The following is a 22809-nucleotide window of genomic DNA, read 5'->3' on the forward strand; positions in this document are numbered from 1 at the left end:
CTCCTCGTGTCTGCGTGGGTTTCCTCCGGGTGCTCCGGTTTCCTCCCATAGTCCACAGATGTGCGGGTTAGGTTGATTGGCCGTTCTAAAATTGCCCCTTGGTGTCCTGAGATGTGTAGGTTAGAGGGATTAGTGGGTAAATGTGTAGGGATATGGGGATAGGGCCTGGGTGGGATTGTGGTCGGTGCAGACTCAATGGGCCAGATGGCCTCTTTCTGCACTGTAGGGTTTCTATGATTTCTATGTTGACTCCGAACTTACAAATTTCCAGATTAGCAAAAGGGCATAATTCCACTGGGTGAGTGAATGAGATCCCTAGGGAGGAGCTGGAAAGTGTCAAATTTAGAAACAGCTTTAATGTCTGAAAACATTTTTAATGTAACCTAAAATGTTAGATAATACATGCAATATAATGGAGAGACTTGAAGGTTCATTCATATACCGGACTGTTCGGAGATGTGGAATGGAATCCAGACTCTGTCTATCTCCTTTCGGAATATCAGAGAATTTTGTTTTGAGGGAACTTTGTTGGCTGGAAACAATCTCAAGTGTTCCTGAAGGAGATAATAGAAAATGGAACTACCAAATCAATAGGAGAAACTTCAGATAGAATACCTTTCTGTCCTTTCTCAACAACTACTGGCATCTATACAATGCCTTTAATAATAGGCCATTGAATATTGTAGAAGAGAAAGACTATTTGGCCTTAGCGGCTCCGAAAGCTCATGATTCCAAATAAACCTATTGGACGATAACCTGGTGTTGTGAGACTTCTTTATGTGCTCATTCCAGTACATCCATCTGCACTTTCTGTAATGGCATTCTTCATAACATGTCGTGCTCAGAATGGGACAGAGTACAGAGCTCCAAGTGCTTACAGAGTAGAATTATATTTTCAAAAGATTAACTGAAGGGATTTCAATCTTGATTTTAAAAAAAAAATCAGTTAGTGTTTTTTTTTAAGTAGTGATGCATTAATGGATTTCATTTTATGTCAGCATGGCTCTTGAGGTTTGTCCATGGTGGATACGAGTTGATAAAAGCAAAATACTGCGGATGCTGGAATCTGAAGCAAAAACAGAAAATGCTGGAAAATCTCAGCAAGTCTGACGGCATCTGTAGAGAGAGAATAGAGCCAACGTTTTGAGTCTAAAATGACCCTTCATCAGTGATGAGAGCAAAGAGAATCAGCAGAGATTGATACTATGAGGGTGGAGTAGGGTGGAATGGGACAAAGGGAATGTAAATGAAGATACAGAAGGCTGAGAATGTGCTAGAAGTGTCCATTAAAGTGATCTGAATGCGAGAATGGCAGAACAGAGGTGCAGATTATTAGGGAAGAATGTGGCAGTTGCCCTGAAAGGGGTGGGAGAGGGAGCAAGAAGGAGAGCTGGAATGGAAATTGGAAAAATGGAAGTGAAAAAAAGGATGATGAAATGAATGAATGAAAAGAAATGAAATAAAATGAATGGAAATGAGGTGAAGGTGGAGGGAACAAAGAACAAAAGAACAAAGAACAATACAGCACAGGAACAGGCCCTTCGGCCCTCCAAGCCCGTGCTGCTCCCTGGTCCAAACTAGACCATTCTTTTGTATCCCTCCATTCCCACTCCGTTCATGTGGCTATCTAGATAAGTCTTAAACGTTCCCAGTGTGTCCGCCTCCACCACCTTGCCCGGCAGCGCATTCCAGGCCCCCACCACCCTCTGTGTAAAATACGTCCTTCTGATATCCGTGTTAAACCTCCCCCCCTCACCTTGAACCTATGACCCCTCATGAACGTCACCACCGACCTGGGAAAAAGCTTCCCACCGTTCACCCTATCTATGCCTTTCATAATTTTATACACCTCTATTAGGTCACCCCTCATCCTCCGTCTTTCCAGTGAGAACAACCCCAGTTTACCCAATCTCTCCTCATAACTAAGCCCTTCCATACCAGGCAACATCCTGGTAAACCTCCTCTGCACTCTCTCCAAAGCCTCCACGTCCTTCTGGTAGTGTGGCAACCAGAACTGGGCACAGTATTCCAAATGCGGCCGTACCAACGTTCTATACATCTGCAACATCAGACCCCAACTTTTATACTCTATGCCCCGTCCTATAAAGGCAAGCATGCCATATGCCTTCTTCACCACCTTCTCCACCTGTGACGTCACCTTCAAGGATCTGTGGACTTGCACACCCAGGTCCCTCTGCGTATCTACATCCTTTATGGTTCTGCCATTTACCGTATAGCTCCCCCCTACATTACCTCTACCAAAATGCATCACTTCGCATTTATCTGGATTGAACTCCATCTGCCATTTCTTTGCCCAAATTTCCAGCCTATCTATATCCATCTGTAGCCTCTGACAATGTTCCTCACTATCTGCAAGTCCTGCCAGTTTTGTGTCGTCCGCAAACTTACTGATCACCCCAGTTACACCTTCTTCCAGATCGTTTATATAAATCACAAACAGCAGAGGTCCCAATACAGAGCCCTGCGGAACACCACTTGTCACAGGCCTCCAGCCGGAAAAAGACCCTTCCACTACCACCCTCTGTCTTCTGTGACCAAGCCAGTTCTCCACCCATCTAGCCACCTCCCCCTTTATCCCATGAAATCCAACCTTTTGCACCAACCTACCATGAGGGGAGAGTTCATGCTCTGAACTTGTTGAACTCAATGTTCAGTCCAGACAGCTGTAAAGTGCCCAATCAGAAGATGAGATGCTGTTCCTCCAGTTTGCGTTGGGGTTGACTAGAACATTGCAAAAGGCCAAGGACGGACATGTGGACAGGAGAGCAGGGTGGTGTGTTGAAGTGGCAAGCGAGAGGAAGGATGGGTCCTGCTTGCAGACAGACCAAAGGTGTTCAGCAAAATGGTCACCCAGTCTGCGTTTGGTCTCTCCGATGTAGGGTAGACGGCAATGGGAGCAGCGAATGCAATAGACCAGATTGAAGAAGGTGCAGGTGAAATGCTGCTTCACCTGAAAGGGGTGTTTAGGACCTGGGGTGGTGAGCAGGGAGGAGGTAAAGGGGCAGGTGTTGCAGCTTCTAAGATTGCATGGGAAGGTGCCGTGCGCAGGGGAGGAGGAGTTGGGTGTGATGGAGGAGTGGAGCAGGGTGTCCCAGAGAGAGCAGTCCCTGCAGAATGCTGACATAGGGGATGAGGGGAAATATGTTGGGTAATGGCCTCATGCTGGAGTTGGCAGAAATGGCGGAGGATGATCCTTTGAATGCGGAGACTGGTGGGATGAAAAGTGAGGACAAGAGGGACCCTATCCTCGCTCTGGGAGGATGGGGACGGGGTGAGAGCAGTAGCCCGGGAGATGGGTTGGACATGGTTGAGAGCCCTGTCAGTGGGTGGAAAACCACAATTAAGGAAGAAGGAAGATATGCCGGCAGCGCTATTTTGGAAAATGGCATCATCAGGACAGATGCGGCGGAAATGAAGGAGCTGAGAGAATGTTGATACTAATTGGGCTGACATGGAGGGAGTCAGGGGAACAGGTAAGTTGGTACTAAGTTGGCATAGGGACTATGAACATCCATGGGTCTTGGGTTGGCATCAGATGTATGATGGACTGGAGGTGGGGTGGTGGTGGGAAAGTGAGGTGAATAATGGGAATGATGGGCCCAGAGGGGGGCATGAGGATGGGTAGAGGGGCATGAGGTGGCATAGAATGGCATGGTGTGTGTGGGATGGGTGAGGGACCAAAAGAGTCAGAGCGCTGTTTTTTGATATCATTACCATAGTTGTGCCCTTAACATCACTTTTCCTGCGTGTCCCATATAATTCTCGTCAACCACAAATCTGACTAACTCAGCTTTGAATATATTCAATGACCCAGCTTCCACCGCTGCTGACCCAGCTTCCACCGCTGCTGACCCAGCTTCCACCGCTGCTGACCCAGCTTCCACCGCTGCTGACCCAGCTTTCACCGCTGCTGACCCAGCTTCCACTGCTGCCCATGGAAGAGCATTCCAAAGACTAACCACCCTCTGAGAGAAGAAATTCCATCTCATAGAGTCACTCATACAGTGCAGAGAAGGCCCTTCGGCAGATTACACAAAAACTGGCGGAATTGCAGATAGTGACAAGGATTGTCAAAGGATACAGCAGGATATAAATAGATTGCAGACTTGGGCAGAGAAATGGCAGGTGCAGTTTAATCCAGACAAATGCGAGGTGATGCATTTTGGAATGTCAAATTCAGATGTGAATTATACAGTATATAGCAGAACCCTTAGGAGAATTGACATACAGAGGGATCTGGGCCAGGGATCCCTGAAAGTGGCAACATAGGTGGATAAGGTGGTGAAGAAGGCAGACAGCATGCTTGCCTTCATCGGCTGGGGCATCGAATATAAAAGTTGGTAAGTTACGTTACAGCTGTACAAACCTTTGGTTAGGCCGCATTTGGAATATTGCGTGCGGTTCTGGTCGCCACACTACCAGAAGGACGTGGATGCTTTAGAGAATGTACAAAGAAGGTTTACCAGGATGTTGCCCGGTCTGGAGGGTTTTAAGTATGAGGAGAGTTTGGATAAACTCGGATTGTTTTCACTGGAAGGATGGAAGCTGAAGGGCAACCTGACAGAAGTCTACAAAATTATGAGAGGCATAGATAGTGTGGATAGTCAGAGACCTTTTCCCCAGGTCGACTGCAAGAGGGCATAGGTGGCAAATGGGAGGTGGTAAGTTTAAGGGAGATGTGTGGGAAAGTTTTTCACACAGAGGGTGGTGGGTGCCTGGAATGCGCTGCCAGTGGAGGTGATGGAAGGAGGCACGTTAGTAACATTCAAGGTGTATCTTGAGAGACACATGAGCGGGAGCAAACAGAGGGATAGAAACCATGTATCGACACAGGCTTGGTGAGCTGAAGGGCCTGTTCCTGTGCTGTATTGTACTTTGTTTTCATCTCAGTCTTAAATAGGAAACCCTTCATTTTGAAGCTGTGCCATCTAGTTCTAGATTCCCCCACAAGAGGAAATCTCCACATCAATCCCGTAGAGCCTCCGCAGAACCTTTCAAAAAGATTGTTTCTCATTCTTGTAAACTTCAATAAGTATAGGGCCAACTTACATTTCCTCATAAGACAACTGCTAGTCTCTAGGCTTCCCTCTATTCTGATATGTAAGTTGTGTCGTCTGCTGTGAAGACAGACACAAAACACGTGTTCAACAGTTCTGGCAGTTCCTCAGCCCCCCCATGGTAGTTCCTCCTGTCTCTGCTTCTAAGGGACCAATTTTTACTTCAGCTACCGTCTTCCTTTTTATAAACGTGTAAAATTTCTGACGACCTGTTTTTATATTCCTGGCTAGTTTACTTTCATATTCTATTATTTCCCTTTTTGTCAACTGTATGAAAAAATAAAAGAACTTGTATCTGCTTAAAAGCAAATTACTGCGGATGCTGGAATCTGAAACCAAAAGAGAAATTGGTGGAAAATCTCAGCAGGTCCGGCAGCATCTGTAAGGAGAGGAAAGAGCTGACAAAGGGTCATTTGAACTCGAAACGTCAGCTCTTTTCTCACCTTACGGATGCTGCCAGACCTGCTGAGATTTTCCAGCAATTTCTCTTTTGGTTGTAATATCTGCAACTTTATGTCCAATTGGAATGTTTTCTTGCCACTTTTCTTCATAATCCAAGTGCTTTTAAACATGAGATTAAAAGTAAATAATTACAGTCCCACAATCACAGATCCATTTCTTAAACCACTGAAAATCAGTAACTCTGACATATTAGACATTGAAAGATAAAATAGGTTATTTTCCAACTCACCCAGGAACTGACATGCAGATACACATCTTGCAACTTGTGCGCATTTTGTCTGTCAGACTTGGAGACTCCTGTTACATACACCAAAATGGCTCAAATTTAATTTATAAAACAAATATGTTACCTGAGCAGACAGGTAACATATTAATCAAAGCGGACAAATAACTACAGTACAAAAACATCTGATAAAAATCTATTAGGCATATATAACAAAGAATGAACTGTCTGTAAATGATATCATTGAGAAATAATGAAAATCAATTTAAAAGCAAAGCATTTAACTTATATGTGGTTACTTTATATATCAAGGTTGGAGGTCAATAATCTCAGTCCCAGGATATCACTGTAGGAGTTTCTCAGGGTTGAGAGTCCTACGCTCAACCATCTTCAGCTGACCTTCCCTCCATCATACAGTCAGAAGTTAGGATGTTCGCTGATGATTCAATATGTTCAGCACCATCCATACCCCCTCAGGTACCGAAGCAGTCAATGGCCATATGCAGCAAGATCTCAGCTTGGGTTGGTAAGTGGCAAATAACATTGTGCCACACAAGTGCGGGGCAATGATAACCTCCAACAAGAGAGAATCTAACCATTTCCTGTTGACCTTTAAAGGCATTACCATCACTAAATCACCCACTATCAGCACCCTGTGGGTTACATTGACCAGAAATTTAACTGGACTAATAATATAAATACCATGGCTACAAGAGCAAGTCAGAGGCTGAAATTCTGTGGTGAGTAACAAATCTTCTGACTCTCCAAAGCCTGTCCATCCAACTCAAGAGTAGAATGTAATATTCCCCACTTGCCTAATCGAGAGCTGCTTCGTCAATACTCTAGAAGCTCAACTCAATCTAGGACAAAGCAGCCCACTTGATCAGCACCCATCTACCAAATTATACGTTCACCCTTTCCACCACTGACACACAGCGGCAGCTGTGTGTACCATCTACAAGATGCATCACAGCATGCTGCTATGTATGGCTCCTTCATCAGCACCTTCCAAACCTGTGACCTCTATCACCCTGAAACACAAGGACAGCAAATACAAGAGAATGCCACCACCTGGAGGTTCCCCGACAAGCCACATCCAGCCTGACTTGGAACTACATTGACATTTGTTCACGACTGCTGCATCAAAACTGTTGAATTCCCTTCCTAACAGCACTGTAGGTGTAGCTACACCAGAGGGGAGATGGTGGTGTCGTGGACCGGTTATCCAGAGATCCAGACTAATGCTCTGGGGATATGGGTTCAAATCCCACCTTGGCAGCTGGTGGAATTTAAATTGAATTCATTAGTCTGGGATATAAAGCTAGCCTCGGTAATGGTGACAATGATAACTATCATTGATTATTGTCAGAAACCATCTGGTTCAATAATGCCCTTTAGTGAAGGAAATCTGCCATCCTTAGCTGATCTGACCTATGTGTTAATTAGACCCACAGAATTATGGTGGACTCTTAACTGTCCTCTGAAACAGCCTTGCAAGCCACTGAATTCTAGGACAGCATGGTGGCACAGTGGTTGGCACTGCTGCCTCACGGCGCCAGGGACCCAGGTTCAATTCCTGGCTTGGGTCACTGTCTGTGTGGAGTTTGCACGTTCTCCCCATGTCTGCGTGGGTTTCCTCCAGGTGCTCCGGTTTCCTCCCACACTCCAAAGGGTTAGGTTGATTGACCATGCTAAAATTGTCCTTTAGTGTCAGGGGGACTAGCTAGGGTAAATGGGGTTATTGGGATAGGACCTGGGTGGCATTATGGTCAGTGCTGATTCGGTGAGCCAAATGTCCTCCTCTGCACTGTAGGGATTCTATGATTCTAATTTGGGATGGGTAACAGATGTTAGCTTTTCTCAGTGATGCTCCGGCCCCATGAAATAATTTTTTTAAAAAGCCAAGTGGGAATGTTGTAAACCTGAATTACAAACAACAAAAAATGCTGGAAAACCCAGCAGTTCAGGCAGCACCTGTGGAGAAAAATACAGTTAATGTTTCAGGTCGAAATTACCTGTCATATAAAAAAAACTCTCTCTGCTCAATCTGTTTAGGCACTTATTTTTCCTAAAATGTGCACTTCTTTCCACTGAAGTTCATTTGTCAACTACAAACCCATTCTTTACTCATGTTCATTCTCTGTGTCAACTAAACCCCCCAAATTGGTATCATCCACAAGCGTTAATGCCAGATTTCTAAGTTCAAATTGTTAATGAAAATTGAGAAGAGATCCAAGCATCAACCCTTGCAGAACACAACATCCCACCTTTTGTCACGGAGTAAAATACCATTAAACCCTTACCATTTTCTGTTTCATAGCTAGCTTACCTTCCATTCTGCTACTTATGGGTCATAAGTCCCGAGTCATAAGTCTAATATGAGTCTCCTTTATCCAAAATGTTTTGCAAATCCAAGAATGTTCCTACGTCACCCTGCTGTATTACACTCATCATCTCTTTCAGTTACTTCATTAAGTGCCATAAGGTTGGTCAGACACATCTTTGAAAGGGTGGCGTGCTGGCACAGTGGTTAGCACTGCTGCCTCACAGCGTCAGGGACCTGAGGTTCAATTCCTGACTTGGGTCACTGTCTGTGTGGAGTTTGCACGTTCTCCCCGTGTCTGCGTGGGCTTCTTCCGGGTGCTCCGTTTTTCCTCCCACAGTCTGAAAGACATGCTGGTTAGGTGCATTGACCCGAACAGACACCGGAGCGTGGCTACTAGGGGAATTTCACAGTAACTTCATTACAGTGTTAATGTAAACCTTACTTGTGACTAATAAATAAACTTTAAAAAATGTTATATTACTTGCTTTGGATTTTCAGTTTCTAGATGTTCTTTTAAATGTCTGAGTGAAGATTCCATTATCTTTCCTATCGCTGGCATTAAGTTCATTGGTCTATTGTTTCATGGACTTTATCTATCTTCCTTTTTAAATAAAGGAATCATGTTAATTGTCCACCAGTCATAAGAAACATTGGATGGAATCTTCCAAAGCCACCAGCAGTGGGAAGCATGGTGGGAGTACAAAATTAATTTGACAGGAGGCCAAAAATCTGTTTTCTGATATCGAGGTGAACATTTTGAATTCTGTTCTCAGGACTTTATAAAGTCAAGTTAAAGGCGGGTAAAGTTTGCTGATGAATAATGTCAGGAATTCTATCTGTATGCTTTAGCATCTCATGCATGCTCACTGGAATTAAGTTCCCCTCCAGCGAGAAATTAGGACATTCATTTTTACGACTGTACATAAGTATTATGTAGCTGGCGAACTTGACTTCTTCCTTAACTTCAAAATGATTAGACACTCCTTTTGCATTCTTGGGAATTGCTACAACTTGACTCGCATCAGGAGCTGGCAGCAGACGCTGTGTGAAGGCTGGATAGGGGCGTGGGAGGTAGGATAGAAGAGTGGAGTGTGGAGTGATGGCTGAACCAGGGAGGTAGGTAAAGGGTGGGGGAAGGGGGAGGGGGGAGAGGGGAGGGAAGCTGTCTAGCTGTCCTGTTAATATGGTGCCCAGACCTCTGACCCCATGAGGTAATGGCCAGGATAGTGAATTCCTGCCTGCCTTTGCCTGAAGAACATAGAACATAGAACAGTACAGCACAGAACAGGCCCTTCGGCCCACGATGTTGTGCCGAGCTTTATCTGAAACCAAGATCAAGCTATCCCACTCCCTATCATCCTGGTGTGCTCCATGTGCCTATCCAATAACCGCTTAAATGTTTCTAAAGTGTCTGACTCCACTATCACTGCAGGCAGTCCATTCCACACCCCAACCACTCTCTGCGTAAAGAACCTACCTCTGATATCCGTCCTGTATCTCCCACCACGAACCCTATAGTTATGCCCCCTTGTAATAGCTCCATCCACCCGAGGAAATAGTCTTTGAACGTTCACTCTATCTATCCCCTTCATCATTTTATACACCTCTATTAAGTCTCCCCTCAGCCTCCTCCGCTCCAGAGAGAACAGCCCTAGCTCCCTCAACCTTTCCTCATATGACCTACCCTCCAAACCAGGCAGCATCCTGGTAAATCTCCTCTGCACTCTTTCCAGCGCTTCCACATCCTTCTTATAGTGAGGTGACCAGAACTGCACACAATATTCCAAATGTGGTCTCACCAAGGTCCTGTACAGTTGCAGCATAACCCCACGGCTCTTAAACTCCAACCCCCTGTTAATAAAAGCTAACACACTATAGGCCTTCTTCACAGCTCTATCCACTTGACTGGCAACCTTTAGAGATCTGTGGATATGGACCCCAAGATCTCTCTGTTCCTCCACAGTCTTCAGAACCCTACCTTTGACCCTGTAATCCACATTTAAATTTGTCCTACCAAAATGAATCACCTCACATTTATCAGGGTTAAACTCCATTTGCCATTTTTCAGCCCAGCTTTGCATCCTATCTATGTCTCTTTGCAGCCTACAACAGCCCTCCACCTCATCCACTACTCCACCAATCTTGGTGTCATCAGCAAATTTACTGATCCACCCTTCAGCCCCCTCCTCTAAGTCATTAATAAAAATCACAAAGAGCAGAGGACCAAGCACTGATCCCTGCGGCACACCGCTAGCAACCTGCCTCCAATCCGAAAATTTTCCATCGACCACCACCCTCTGTCTTCGGTCAGACAGCCAGTTACCTATCCAATCGGCCAACTTTCCCTCTATCCCACACCTCCTCACTTTCATCATAAGCCGACCATGGGGGACCTTATCAAACGCCTTACTAAAATCCATGTATATGACATCAACTGCCCTACCTTCATCAACACACTTAGTTACCTCATCGCTGTGTTCCGACCAGATGCATAAGTAATGAGCTGACTAGCGCAAGAGATCACACATGGTCAACCATCTCGTATCCACTGCCCCCTCCAGGGGAAACACTCCGACTTCTGCAACCACCACTGAACTTACAATTCCAGAACGGAAGATTCTGCCCGTCGGAAATATGAGCAAGAGTGGGCCATACAGCTCTGTGGTGAACCATAGTTGGTTACCACTATGAGTGCTGAGCCATGGATGGTCAGCACTAGGGGTGTTTGTAGATATGTTACTGTTGTCACTGTTGGGGTTAGGGTTGGGCTGTTCTACCTGTTGATGTTGTTCTGTGGTACACTCCAGTTGGCTCCGCCTACCTGGGGAAGTATAAAGGTCACTGCACTGCCTGGTGACCCTTTAGTCTGGGATTGTATTGTATATAGTGTGCTCCATTCTTGTTAGTAATAAAACCCTTTATTTCCCGGGTACAACCTAGCCTCCCGAGTGATTTAATCGCGCATCAAGCTCCTTAAGCCCTGCTCTGTCATTCAGTGAGAACATGGCTAATCATCAATGTTAACAACCTCGAGGCTCCACTTTCTTATCTCTCAATTCACCTGGTATACAAAAAATTATGATGTGGAGATGTTGGAATTACTTCAGAAGGAAGTGAATACTTAGTGATTTGAGGTGTGTTCTGATGTTGGACTGGGGTAAGCACAGTAAGAAGTCTCACAACACCAGGTCAAAGTCCAACAGGTTTATTTGGCAGCACTAGCTTTCCGAAAGCTCATGCTGCCAAATAAACCTGTTGGACTTTAACCTGGTGTTGTGAGATTTCTTACTATACAAAAAATTATCCAGCTCAATTTGGAGCACTGCGTGCAGTTCTGGTTGCCACACTACCAGGACATGGAAGCTTTGGAGAGAGTGCAGAAAAGGTTCACCAGGATGTTGCCTGGTCTCGAGGGTGTTGGCTTTGAGGAGAGGTTGAATAAACTAGGATTGTTTTCACTGGAAAGACAGAGGCCGAGGAGAGACCTGATGGAGGTCCACAAAATTATGAGAGGCATAGACAGGGTGGATAGTCCGAGGCTTTTTCCCAGGGTGGAAGTGTCAATTACAAGGGGACACAGGTTCAAGGTGAGAGGGGGAAGGTTTAAGGGGATGTGCGGGGGAAGTTTTTCACGCAGAGAGTGGTGGGTGCCTGGAACGCGCTGCCAGAGGTGGTGGTGGAAGCAGGCACATTAGCAACATTTAAGAGGCATCTGGATAGGTATGGGAATAGGGAGGCAAGAGGGATACAGACTGAATAAGGGCAGGTTTTTTTTACTTTAGTTGGGGCATCATGATCAGCACGGGCTTGGAGGGCTGAAGAGCCTGTTCCTGTGCTGTACTTTTCTTTGTTCAGTTCTGAACACACCTCAAATCACTAAGTATTCACTTCCTTCTGAAGTAATTCCAAAGATTCACGATGCCGAATGAAGAAATGTCTCCTTTTCCCGGGACTTTCACCTCAAGTTCATATGGATATATACACCATGTTTCTGCTATCTATTCCCCCAACTTCTATTAATGTGTGGTGGCAATCAGGAATTTATCTCAAGTTGGATGTTAATTACCTCCCCCTATCTTAAATCCCTTTATGTATTTTTTGATTTCTTCCAATCTTATGTCAATGACTAAATTTATTACCGCAAATCTAATTTTGTCCAGCAGGTGGAGCCATTGGTGTGTTGTAAAAGTGCCATCTGGCGGTCATCCCATTGGCATGTTGCAGACTATCTTGAAAATGTGATTCCAGCTTGGTCAAGGAAACACCTGTTGCCAATTGTGCCTGCCATAATGAACTCATCAAGGACATCCATGGAATTGGTTACAAGCTGCAGTATTGATTCCTGAAAATTTATAGGATGTCAGTTGCTCAATTAAATTCAATTACTTTTTTTTTTACCTCAAGTCTGCAGGAAGCCTCAGTAGACTCAAGAGAAAGTTATACTCTGGCTGCCATTATAATCCAATATCGAAGGACAGCCTTGGCCAACTGATGTCCAACCGGTTTGTATTCAGCAATACAAGGTGGGCGATGTGAAATTACTGGAAAGTGATTATAATCCTCTCTCTTATGTCTCACTATTTGAACTCTTTCCTGGAGCAATTTTCATTTAAATCTAGACGGGGTTTTTCCAATACACCCAAGATGAACCACCTGCTTGGATTAGAAATAAAATTTCCGCTATTGAGAGGTACCTTTTGCCACCATCTCAGATTTACCTGTAACCCCGTCAGCAGCCCTGGTAAGACTTGCAGTTCCAGGAGGTTATAAAGCCACAAACTCATCCAACTGACAACTCAATCAACTCATGGAGTATGATAGAAATCATAGAAACCCTACAGTACAGAAAGAGGCCATTCAGCCCATCGAGTCTGCACCGACCACAATCCCACCCAGGCCCTACCCCCATATCCCTACATATTGTACCCACTAATCCCTCTAACCTACGCACCTCAGGACACGAAGGGGCAATTTTAGCATAGCCAATCAACCTAACCCGCGCATCTTTGGATGGAGAAGCTTATTTATTGAAAAGAATGTCCAGCAATTAGAAAAATATCTATTGCCATTTTAAAAATCAATCATATCCAATAGCTGTAAGAGTGAAGGAAAAACTGCTTTAAGATTGACTTCACAGAATCACTGAATTGTTATGACACAAAAGGGGGCTATTCAGCCCATCGTGTTCGCACTGGCTTTTCAACTGAACATTATGGCTTAGTGCCATTTTCCTGCTATTTCCCGGCATCCTTGCACTGTATCATCTAATTCCTGCTCGAATGCCTCCATTGAACCAGTCTCTCCGGCACTTCCTGGCAGCACGTTTCAGACTCTCTGTTGTTTCTAGGTTAGTCTTGGGATAATGCTTTCATCCCAAAGTGAATGCAGATTAATGCGGTAGCCCGGTGGAAGATGCAACACCTATTCTAACTCAGCTGTTCACACATTCAAACAGACTGCCCATTGAGAAGATTGTGTGTTAAGATTCCCCTTCAGGAAGCTTCTGAGGGGAAAATAGGCAACTGATATCATACCTTTAATATATTAACGTTGGCAAATGAAATTCGCTGAAGGAATCTGGAAATAGGAATAAAGTTTGGGCAGCATTTAATATTTGCTCAAGATGATTACTTTGGATGATATAAAAATTGCATTGGATTTGATAACTCTATTCATCTAAATGAAAGCAATGCTCAAATAAGGTAGAACTGACATTTTTCAAGTGTTACTTCAATTGTACCCTTAAGGCTGGTCACACCACTGTTCATAACTTTGAATTAGAGGAATTTTACTAACTGACTCTGCTGGGCCAGTTATGTGCTTAGGATGTCACAATCCCAACTGCCAATCTACTTCACCCAGCTTAGGGAAGGCTCCTGAGCAGGAGGAGGACAAAGGAAGCATTTCAAAGATACCCTGAAGGTTTACCTCAAGGAGTGCAACATTCACCTGAACACCTGGGAGATCCTTGCTCAGAAGAGGGTGGCACAGTGGTTAGCCTCACAGCGCCAGGGGATCTGGTTCGATTCCGCCTTGGGTGACTGTGTGGAGTTTGCATGTTCTCCTCGTGTCTGCGTGGATTTCTTCCGGGTGCTCCGGTTTCCTCCCACAGTCCAATGAGGTGCGGGTTAGGTTGATTGACAATGCTAAATTGACCCTAGTTTCGGAGGGTTAGCAAGGTAAATATGTGGGGTAACAGGGATAGGGTGGGGTTGTTGTCGGTGCGGGCTTGATGGGCTGAATGGCCTCCTTCTGTACTGTAGGGATTCTATAAGAGACTTACTTGGGGGAAACTCCTGTTGAAGGGGCACAATTCTGCGAGGACATCCCACAGCAAAAGGAGACCCGGAAAAGGAACCGGAGAAAGGAATACCAGCGATCTCAAGTTTAAGGACCAACCCCACCTCCCGGAAACTCCTGCTAAGTGTTTGATCAGAGATGTGGCTCTCGGACTGGGCTCATCAGCCACACAAGGACACACAGAACCCATGACCAGTAACACGGAGTCTCTTAGGTGGACAATCATAATTGTTAGCAAGTGATCATCGAAGGAGACGAACTGACCCACCAAATTCTGCTCCAGCTTTTGTAGATGGTTTGAACTGGTTCATCAGGAATCGTTAACAGGAAAATTACAACATCCTTTTCAGACAAAGCAAAAAATCCCCAACCACAAAAATCTGACCACAACAATCCCGTAAGTCCCTCTCCTGGCATCTCTATGCAAGATATCCATAAATGATTATTCCCCCTATTCAACATTAGCTTGGATAACAGAATGAGTGATTGGGGGCCTGAGCAAAAATTGTTTATTATTTAGTCATATATAAAATTGCATTCAATTCAAGTGCCTTCAGTATACCTTATATTGGTGACTTTCCATGTTCAATCTGCATCTGGAGGACCTATGATAATTGATCCTGTATAGATCATAGAATCCCTACAGTGCAGAAAGAGGCCACTCGGTCCATCGAGTCTGCACCACCCACCACCAGGCCCTATTCCCGTAACCCTACATATTTACACTACTAATCCCGACACTAGGGTCAATTTAGCATAGCCAATCAACCTAACCCACACATCTTTCCTTAGGTCTGTAAGTCATTCAAGTGCAGGCCAATTTGTGGCTGACAACTGAGGAAGAGGGGGCCAAAACTCTCAAGTCTATCTAGATTAATCTACTTAGTGGATACAGAATGGGATCTTCACTGACACAGACGTTCACTGGTATCCGAGTGAATCGGTTTTTGCTTATGCTGAGATGCTACAGGAGATCCAACTTGAGAAATGGAACTCTCAGGAGTTCATCCACTGGTCCCCAAATTGAGCCATTAACCTCATCTTTCAAAAAACTCTAAAGCACTGTGAACAATGCCATGAATGTCAGTTAAGGCAGTAAGTAATGAGGGAATTACAGTTACAACTAACTGGAAAAGGTCAGTCACCTAAACAGAGCAAGTAGTAACACTGTAAGCTAAATAGATTCTTTCAGTTCCCTATGTAACTTGAGGGAGCTCTGCTCCTAAATTTGTTGGAGATTGCTTGTCCAGCTAGGGATTCTCAATGGGTAATTTATTTCTTATTAATTCATAGATGTGTACATCACTGCTGCCAACCCAAAATTGCCTTTCAGAAGGTGTTGGTGAGCTGCCTTCTTCAATTGCTGGAGTTCACATGGTGTAGATACACCATCAGGGAGGAAGTTCATGATTTTGACCCAGCAACAGTGAAGGAACAGCGATATAGTTCCAAGTCTGGGCAGTGAGTGGCTTGTAGGGGAATTTCCAAGTGGTGGTGTTTCCATGTGTCTGCTATCCCTGTACTTCCAGGTACCAGCTGTGGCATTGGAAGGTGCTGTCTAAGGAGCCTTGGTGAGTAATATTAATGGGAGTCAGTTAGCTGGTTCATGATGCAGAGCAATGCCAATAGCGTGCGTTCAAGTCCCATAGCAGCTGAGGCTATTCATGCAGGCCCTGCTTTCTCAACCCTGCCTGAGGTGTGGTGATCCTCAGGTTAAAACCACCAACACTCAGCCTATGGTCATCTGGGACAATGGTAACTTTTAAAAAAAACGCTTTCAATACCATTCACGAACAACCTCTGAAAGTTATGATGAATTAAAAACATGTGTGTATTAATCCTGCAGCAATTTATTCCCTTAAAAATTTGTTGCATTTTGATGTCCAAAAGTCTTGTGTTGCATTTAACTAATCCTGCAAGAGATAGTTTGAGCAGAAGTGGCCCCAAATTCCTTATCTGTGCACAGACATTGGTGCAGAGCATCTCTTACCCAATGCAATTTGGGATAATCAATAAGAAACTTGTGCATCCACATCAATTCCCATGATGATCTCAGGCTTGAAGAATGTTCCTTTGAATGTGGAATCCAAAGCCTGAGGCTGGATAATAGACTTGGGACACATTTAGGTGAGGATAATCTTCTACTAGGTAACAGTTGCTTTGAACTCACTTATCAAGCAAACTTAACAATTTAGTCAATAATCAGTTACAAGGATCTGTAACATTCCATATATATGTATATATGTGACAGTCCAAAGATGTGCAGGTTAGATAGGTTGGCCTTGCTAAATTGTCCATTAGTGTCCCAAGATGTGTAGGTCAGATAGATTAGCCACAGTAAATGAGTGGGGGAGATCCTGGACGGGATGCTCTTTTGGAGAGTCGGGTGCAGACTCGATGGGCCAGACTGCCTCATTCTGCACTGTAGGGATTCTATATTAATCTTTAAGCTTGGAGCTGCTATCAAATAGAAGTTAACATATACAAAGAAATGATGTGACATTATCTCATAGACCAAATAACATGACAAACTGCCTGATCATGGTAAAGTTTCCCCAATATACAACAGAACTTGGGCATTACAATGTGTTGGTGAATAAGGGGGAGCTTTGCTGATATTAGGATATTTCCAAAACTATGCAGAGAGAACAGGAAGTTCCATAAAAGGGTAACATTTTAGTCTCCTCACGCAAATGGAAAAAATGCATGCAAGTTTCTATGATTCTACCATCTAACAAGTAAAAAGGAACGGAAGATTTCCTCTCCCTCTCAAGCAGGTGTGGGGAGGAAAGAGCAGGCATTGTGAAAGATGTACCTGCAGAATATGACTGCGTCCCACCACACTGAGTGTTTCTCTCCTCTTGAAGCAAGGTATGCAGAAGTTGTGTTTTTTTTAAATTCTTTGATTTTTATGGGATGCACTAAATCCCTAACAACGCATTTCCTTCATGGGCTATATCCCAAAACATATTCAAAATTAGCACCATTTTCTTCAGAGTTGCTGCAACTCAACTTGGCCCCCAATAGAGGTTTTGTTTTTGCAAGAATTAGTGCTTTGCTGGATTTGTATGGAATGTAGAATAGAAAAATGGCCCGAGTTTCGTTCTTGATTATTTTATCTTATGATCCGTAAAGTCTCCTTTTTCAAAGTGAAGTGGCAAGATAAATAGAAACATAGAAGATAGGAGCAGGAGGAGGCCATTTGGCCCTTCGAACCTGCTCCGCCATTCATCACGATCATGGCTGATCATCCAACTCAATAGTCTCATCCTGCTATAGAAACATGGAAGATAGGAGCAGGAGGGGGTTGGTTCCATTGGCAAGGGAAAAGTTTCAAAAAATCTCAAGGCTTGCGCTGGAACAGGGCAGCAGCAGTCTAAGATGGCATACAAATCCATCCAAAGTGGTGTACAAAATTTACAGAGACAGCCTCAAAAAGACCGGGGCAGGGATTTCTGCTGGTGAAATCTTGGTCCCAAGTAAGGCGGATTCCCCAGCGGCGCAGACAACGAGCAATATAAAACTGCAATCGACTTTGATGGGACTGGACTATCCTGTTGGCGGGTGGGGGATCCAGGCCTAAGTATCACTGACTGGAAGATAATATTGTTTGAGTTTTTTTTGTCAATGATTTCTGAGGACATCTAGTGAGTCTTATGGTCAAGATGAGACAGACAATGGTATGACGAGATGAGGAAAGGTCATGATACGCAAGAACTTAGAATCCCTACAGTGCAGGAGGAAGTCATTCGTCCCATCGAGGCTGCAGTGACAACAATCCCACCCACGCCCTATCCCCATAACCGCACGTATTTACCTTGCTAATCCCCCCCCCAACACCAAGGTTCAATTTACCAAGGCAAATCCATCTAACCCGCACATTTTTGGACTGTGGGAGGAAACCCACGCAGACAAGAGGAGAATTTGCAGAGTCACCCAAGACTGGAATTGAACCCGGGTCCTTGACACTTCGTGGCAGCAGTGCTAACCACCGTGCACATTTAATTAACTAACATTGAGATGAATGAAGACAAAGAAGATTCACAAACAGCGCAATAAAATATTTACTGCTGTGTGATATCATCACAACTAAAATTATTTATCCTTCTTTGGTCCATAGGCACACCTCTGCTAACTTCTAAGCTGCTTTTTGCCCCTACTGTATTTGCTCACTTTTATATGGAGTTGTAAGTGAGAGGTTCAGTTCAGCACATGTCAATGCACAATTAACAACTTATATTTGTATGGAATTAAATGTTGACTGCACCTCCAGGACTTGGACATGAGTCATAAATGAAGCAAAGCCAAAGGAAACTTTTGACAGTCATTTTGTATTGAAGGAAATCATAGAAACCCTACAGTACAGAAAGAGGCCATTCGGCCCATCGAGTCTGCAGCGACCACAATCCCACCCAGGCTAAGCCCCATATCCCTACATATTTTACCCACTAATCCCTCTAACCTACGCATCTCAGGACACTAAGGGGCAATTTCTTTTAGCATGGCCAATCAACCTAACCCGCACATCTTTGGACTGTGGGAGGAAACTGGAGCACCCGGAGGAAACCCACGCAGACACGAGGAGAATGTGCAAACTCCACACAGACAGTGACCCAAGCTGGGAATCGAACCCAGGTCCCTGGAGCTGTGAAGCAGCAGTGCTAACCACTGTGCTACTGTGCCGCCCCAAATCAAAAGCTAGGTTTTTTGTTCAGTAAAACTCACTGCGTTAGTGAGAACAAATACATGAGCCTGGACTACAAGAGCATATTGTTTATGGTTTTTGATATGACATGTAAATGAATAAACCTTTGTGCGTCTAATGCATGGAAATTTGATTGCAACATATAGCGGAAGGTAATAAAATCCCAAATCAATGATATATAAACAATCTGGAATTTGAGACTGAAAAGGTGACTTGACTTTTTGATTTAGTAATAAGCTTTTAATTGAGATTACTGTTTAGGAATCCTCTTGATATGGTTCACATCACAATAGGTACTGCTTAGATGATATTGAAACCATAAAGTGTTTTGGTGCAGTATAGAAATTACTTGAAGATTTTTTTTTAAAAAAGCACAAAATGTGGTCAAGTAAAGTAAGTGATTGGATTTTTTTAATAAACCACAATAGGAACATAGAGAAGCAATTTGCATTTTTGTAAATTGAGTGGATTTATAAATCAGTTTCAGTTGTCAGTGGGACACAGCGATTTTGACTGATTTCATGTACAACAGACTGCCTTCATTAAAACTAAAACTGTACAAAGTAAATCAGACTGCGAAGAGTATTAGTTTACCCTAATTACCACAGATTATGTCAGAAACCATCTAGTTATATACAAAATGTGGAATGTTGAACAAATGCAGCTGTTTTCAACATCATTACAGACTTGCTCAATAAAAAGGCAATGGTTCAAAATATAATCAGGAATACAGTGTTACTGCGGGGACCGAGTTAAGCACAGTGGCTACTGCTGGTTCATTTTAAATTTGTTATAATCAAGGACGTGTTCAACTATATACAAACTTTAGAAAAATCCAGTCCACAAGAAACCACCTAAATAAATAAGTTACATAATAAATATGAGGGAATGTTTAAGACTTTTCAATTTATTTCTGGTTTACATACGCAGCAGAATTACACCTTTCATGTATTGGCCATCAACAAGAGATTCAACAGTTACTAAAACACTACTGGCCTTGTACCAAACCACTGACTTTGTAAACCGGCTATCACACAAAAAAAAATAGCGAATTTTTACGTAAAAGATGGAAATGAAACAGAAACTAATCGATTTAAAAATCAACCCTCTTCGTCCAAAGTCAGACATTTTACAGGATATGGCTTACTAAAGACAGGTGAGACTTGACTTTATTTTTGACAAGTGGCTAGCGTCACATCCGCTGTCCTGATCCGGGCCAATCAACGGACTTATTGACACTGGTTGAAATTTGGCTTCAAGATTGATTTGATGTGACCTGCAGAAACAATCAATCCCAAGTGTACCCAGAAACTGAAAATTGCTGAGGCAAATGTGAAAATGAAAAAGCTCTTTTTGACCCATCAAAATATAATTTGAAACCGCTTACACGATGCAAGGATTTCAAAGAGTGGTAGCTTTATGATCACCAAGTTCATGAAAGGCAATTCTAGCTTGAAACATTTTACAAACTTCAATTCTTACCAACAGGCTATTTCATTCAAATATTAACTCTTTCCCGTTACAGTGTTACCACGCAGCTGAACGACATTATTCCCCAACAGGTCAAATAATTCCTTACTTATTTTTTTTTTAAAAACTGCTTCCACACTTTTGAAAACCATGCCTGAAACTATGGGTAAAAATCTTTTAAAATAGAAAGTTAGCAATCAACACAGCTTGTGACCTTGCTTCAAACTTAAAAACAAAAAGAAAATCTTTGAAGTTCTCAACACACAACAAAATTTCATACAAGTTACCTCAATGGGAACGCTGCTACAGAATACCAGTGACCAAGAAGCATGAAGCTATGAGCTGCTTCAACATACAGAAAATACTCCAGCAGGGTTTTATTTTTGCTTATGTACACAAATATTTCTGCCAAAACCCTTGGAGCAACTTTATTGATAAATTTGGTTCCAATGTGAGGAAAATAACCTTTTAGCACCATCACGGGAGCATTGAAAGGGTTTTGTTTCAAATAATCTTTTTCAGAGTGAACATGTTATAAAATAAATCGACAGATTTAATGCTTATATTTATATAGAAATCTTACAGGGACTTGAGATTTTAAAAGTTAAGCACATTACTAAATTCATAAAACCCCAGATCTTGTCTGCTAAATATACATACAGTATTGCTTCTTTGCACAGTTTGAATCTGTATTAAAAACTTAATTCTCGCTCTCCTATGGCACTTCCATTGTGATACACAAAGTTGACCAGTATGCATCAGTATTGTTAATTATACCCATTTTTTAGTAAAGATAGAAAGGTTCGTTTTAAAATGTTGGCCAAATGTACTAGAAATGATAACAGTGTAATAAAATAACATTCTCATACAGTAATAGGCAGCATAACCACAATCCTCGCTCTTTGTAAAAACACTAAGAAACCTTTAATAATGACTGTTCTTGTAAGAATCCAATTCACATTTCAGAACATTCTTGCAGTAAACACACCATCTCAGACAGACAGGTTTCATTTGCTCTCTCTTTCCCCAATCCAACTGCGAATAACAACTCCTCCATCATTGAACCGCACTATCGTACATTTACTTTGGTAACCTAGCCCCTTGATCAGTTTTACCATCGACTCCCAGCAAGGTCACTTTCTTGTATACGCTCAAGCCACTCAGCTACCCATTCGTCTAAACAATGCGCAGACATCCATTTTCCAGCTCCTGTATATCATACCCAGAGGTTTCAGCGTTTAACAATTATACAAAGGTGATTAAAAATAAAGGCATACATCTATGGAACAGATAGCCCTGCCACCTGTCCATGAGCTAAAATCAGGCTCACTACTTAAGCCTTGTACAATTTATTTAGTAATGTATAAGATTATCCAAAAATAAAACCTAAATTCTGTACAGAAAAGCACACAGGTTTGTTCATATTAAGAGTGATTTTGATGTTTACTATATTAATTCTTCACCCTGCAATATTTGCTTCCATTACCTATTCCAGACCCTGCATCCACACCCCTATCATTATACAGAGTGGTTGTGCCCCTTATACCAAAGCTCTAAATTGCCAATACATTACTTTACAGCCTAAACTCATCTGACCATTTTATCAGTCCTTTGATTCCCTCTCCCAACTCCCAGTAAAAAGTGATATCAGCTGCATTTTTTTTTGCTATGGAATTACTTATTTAAAAAAAAACTGGTCACAATGGTTGATTTCTTCTTTTTCTCCATGATTCACATCATTAGGATGCAACTTCCCTCAGGATAATTAAGTCCACTGCACTCTGGAAGGTTTTTAATAGTGACACGGCTTGTCCATGCTCAATATTTACGAAATTGTATCCATTAGCCTGGAAAAGAAACATATTTATTAATAATGTATATTTTTTTAAAAATGTACAAACAGCAAAATTTAACCAAAGTTACAAAAAATAAAGTTGTCCACTTGCAAAATGATGATTCAGCGATTTGACTGAACTAAGAACAGAAGAACAAGACGCAGGAATAAACTATTTGCCCCTTTGAGCCTGCTTCACTCTGTAATAAGATTATTTCTTTAGAACCATAGAACCCCTACAATACAGGAGGAGGCCATTTGGCCCACTGAGTTTGTACCGACCACAATCCCACCCAGGATCTACTCCTGAACCCCCACGCATTTATGCTGCTAATCCCCCAACACTAAGGGTCAATTTAGCATGGCCAATCAACCTAACCCGTATGTCTTTCAGACTGTGGGAGGAAACCG

The 22809-nt window shown here is 43.0% G+C and overlaps 1 protein-coding gene across 3 annotated transcripts in view; it reads right to left on the bottom strand.

Annotated features, from left to right (window-relative positions):
• Window positions 1-19488: 19488 nt before the first annotated feature.
• The window catches only part of erbin (erbb2 interacting protein), a 247254-nt gene continuing 243933 nt past the window's right edge, over window positions 19489-22809 (bottom strand). For all 3 annotated transcript variants that reach the window (XM_078215035.1, XM_078215036.1, XM_078215034.1), the window contains one exon: window positions 19489-22411. In XM_078215035.1, coding sequence (XP_078071161.1) covers window positions 22304-22411 — 108 coding nt within the window. In that variant the 3' untranslated portion in view covers window positions 19489-22303. The remainder of the gene's footprint in view (window positions 22412-22809) is intronic.

The sequence above is a fragment of the Mustelus asterias genome, chromosome 6 (genome assembly GCF_964213995.1).
Source record: "Mustelus asterias chromosome 6, sMusAst1.hap1.1, whole genome shotgun sequence".
NCBI lineage: Eukaryota > Metazoa > Chordata > Chondrichthyes > Carcharhiniformes > Triakidae > Mustelus > Mustelus asterias.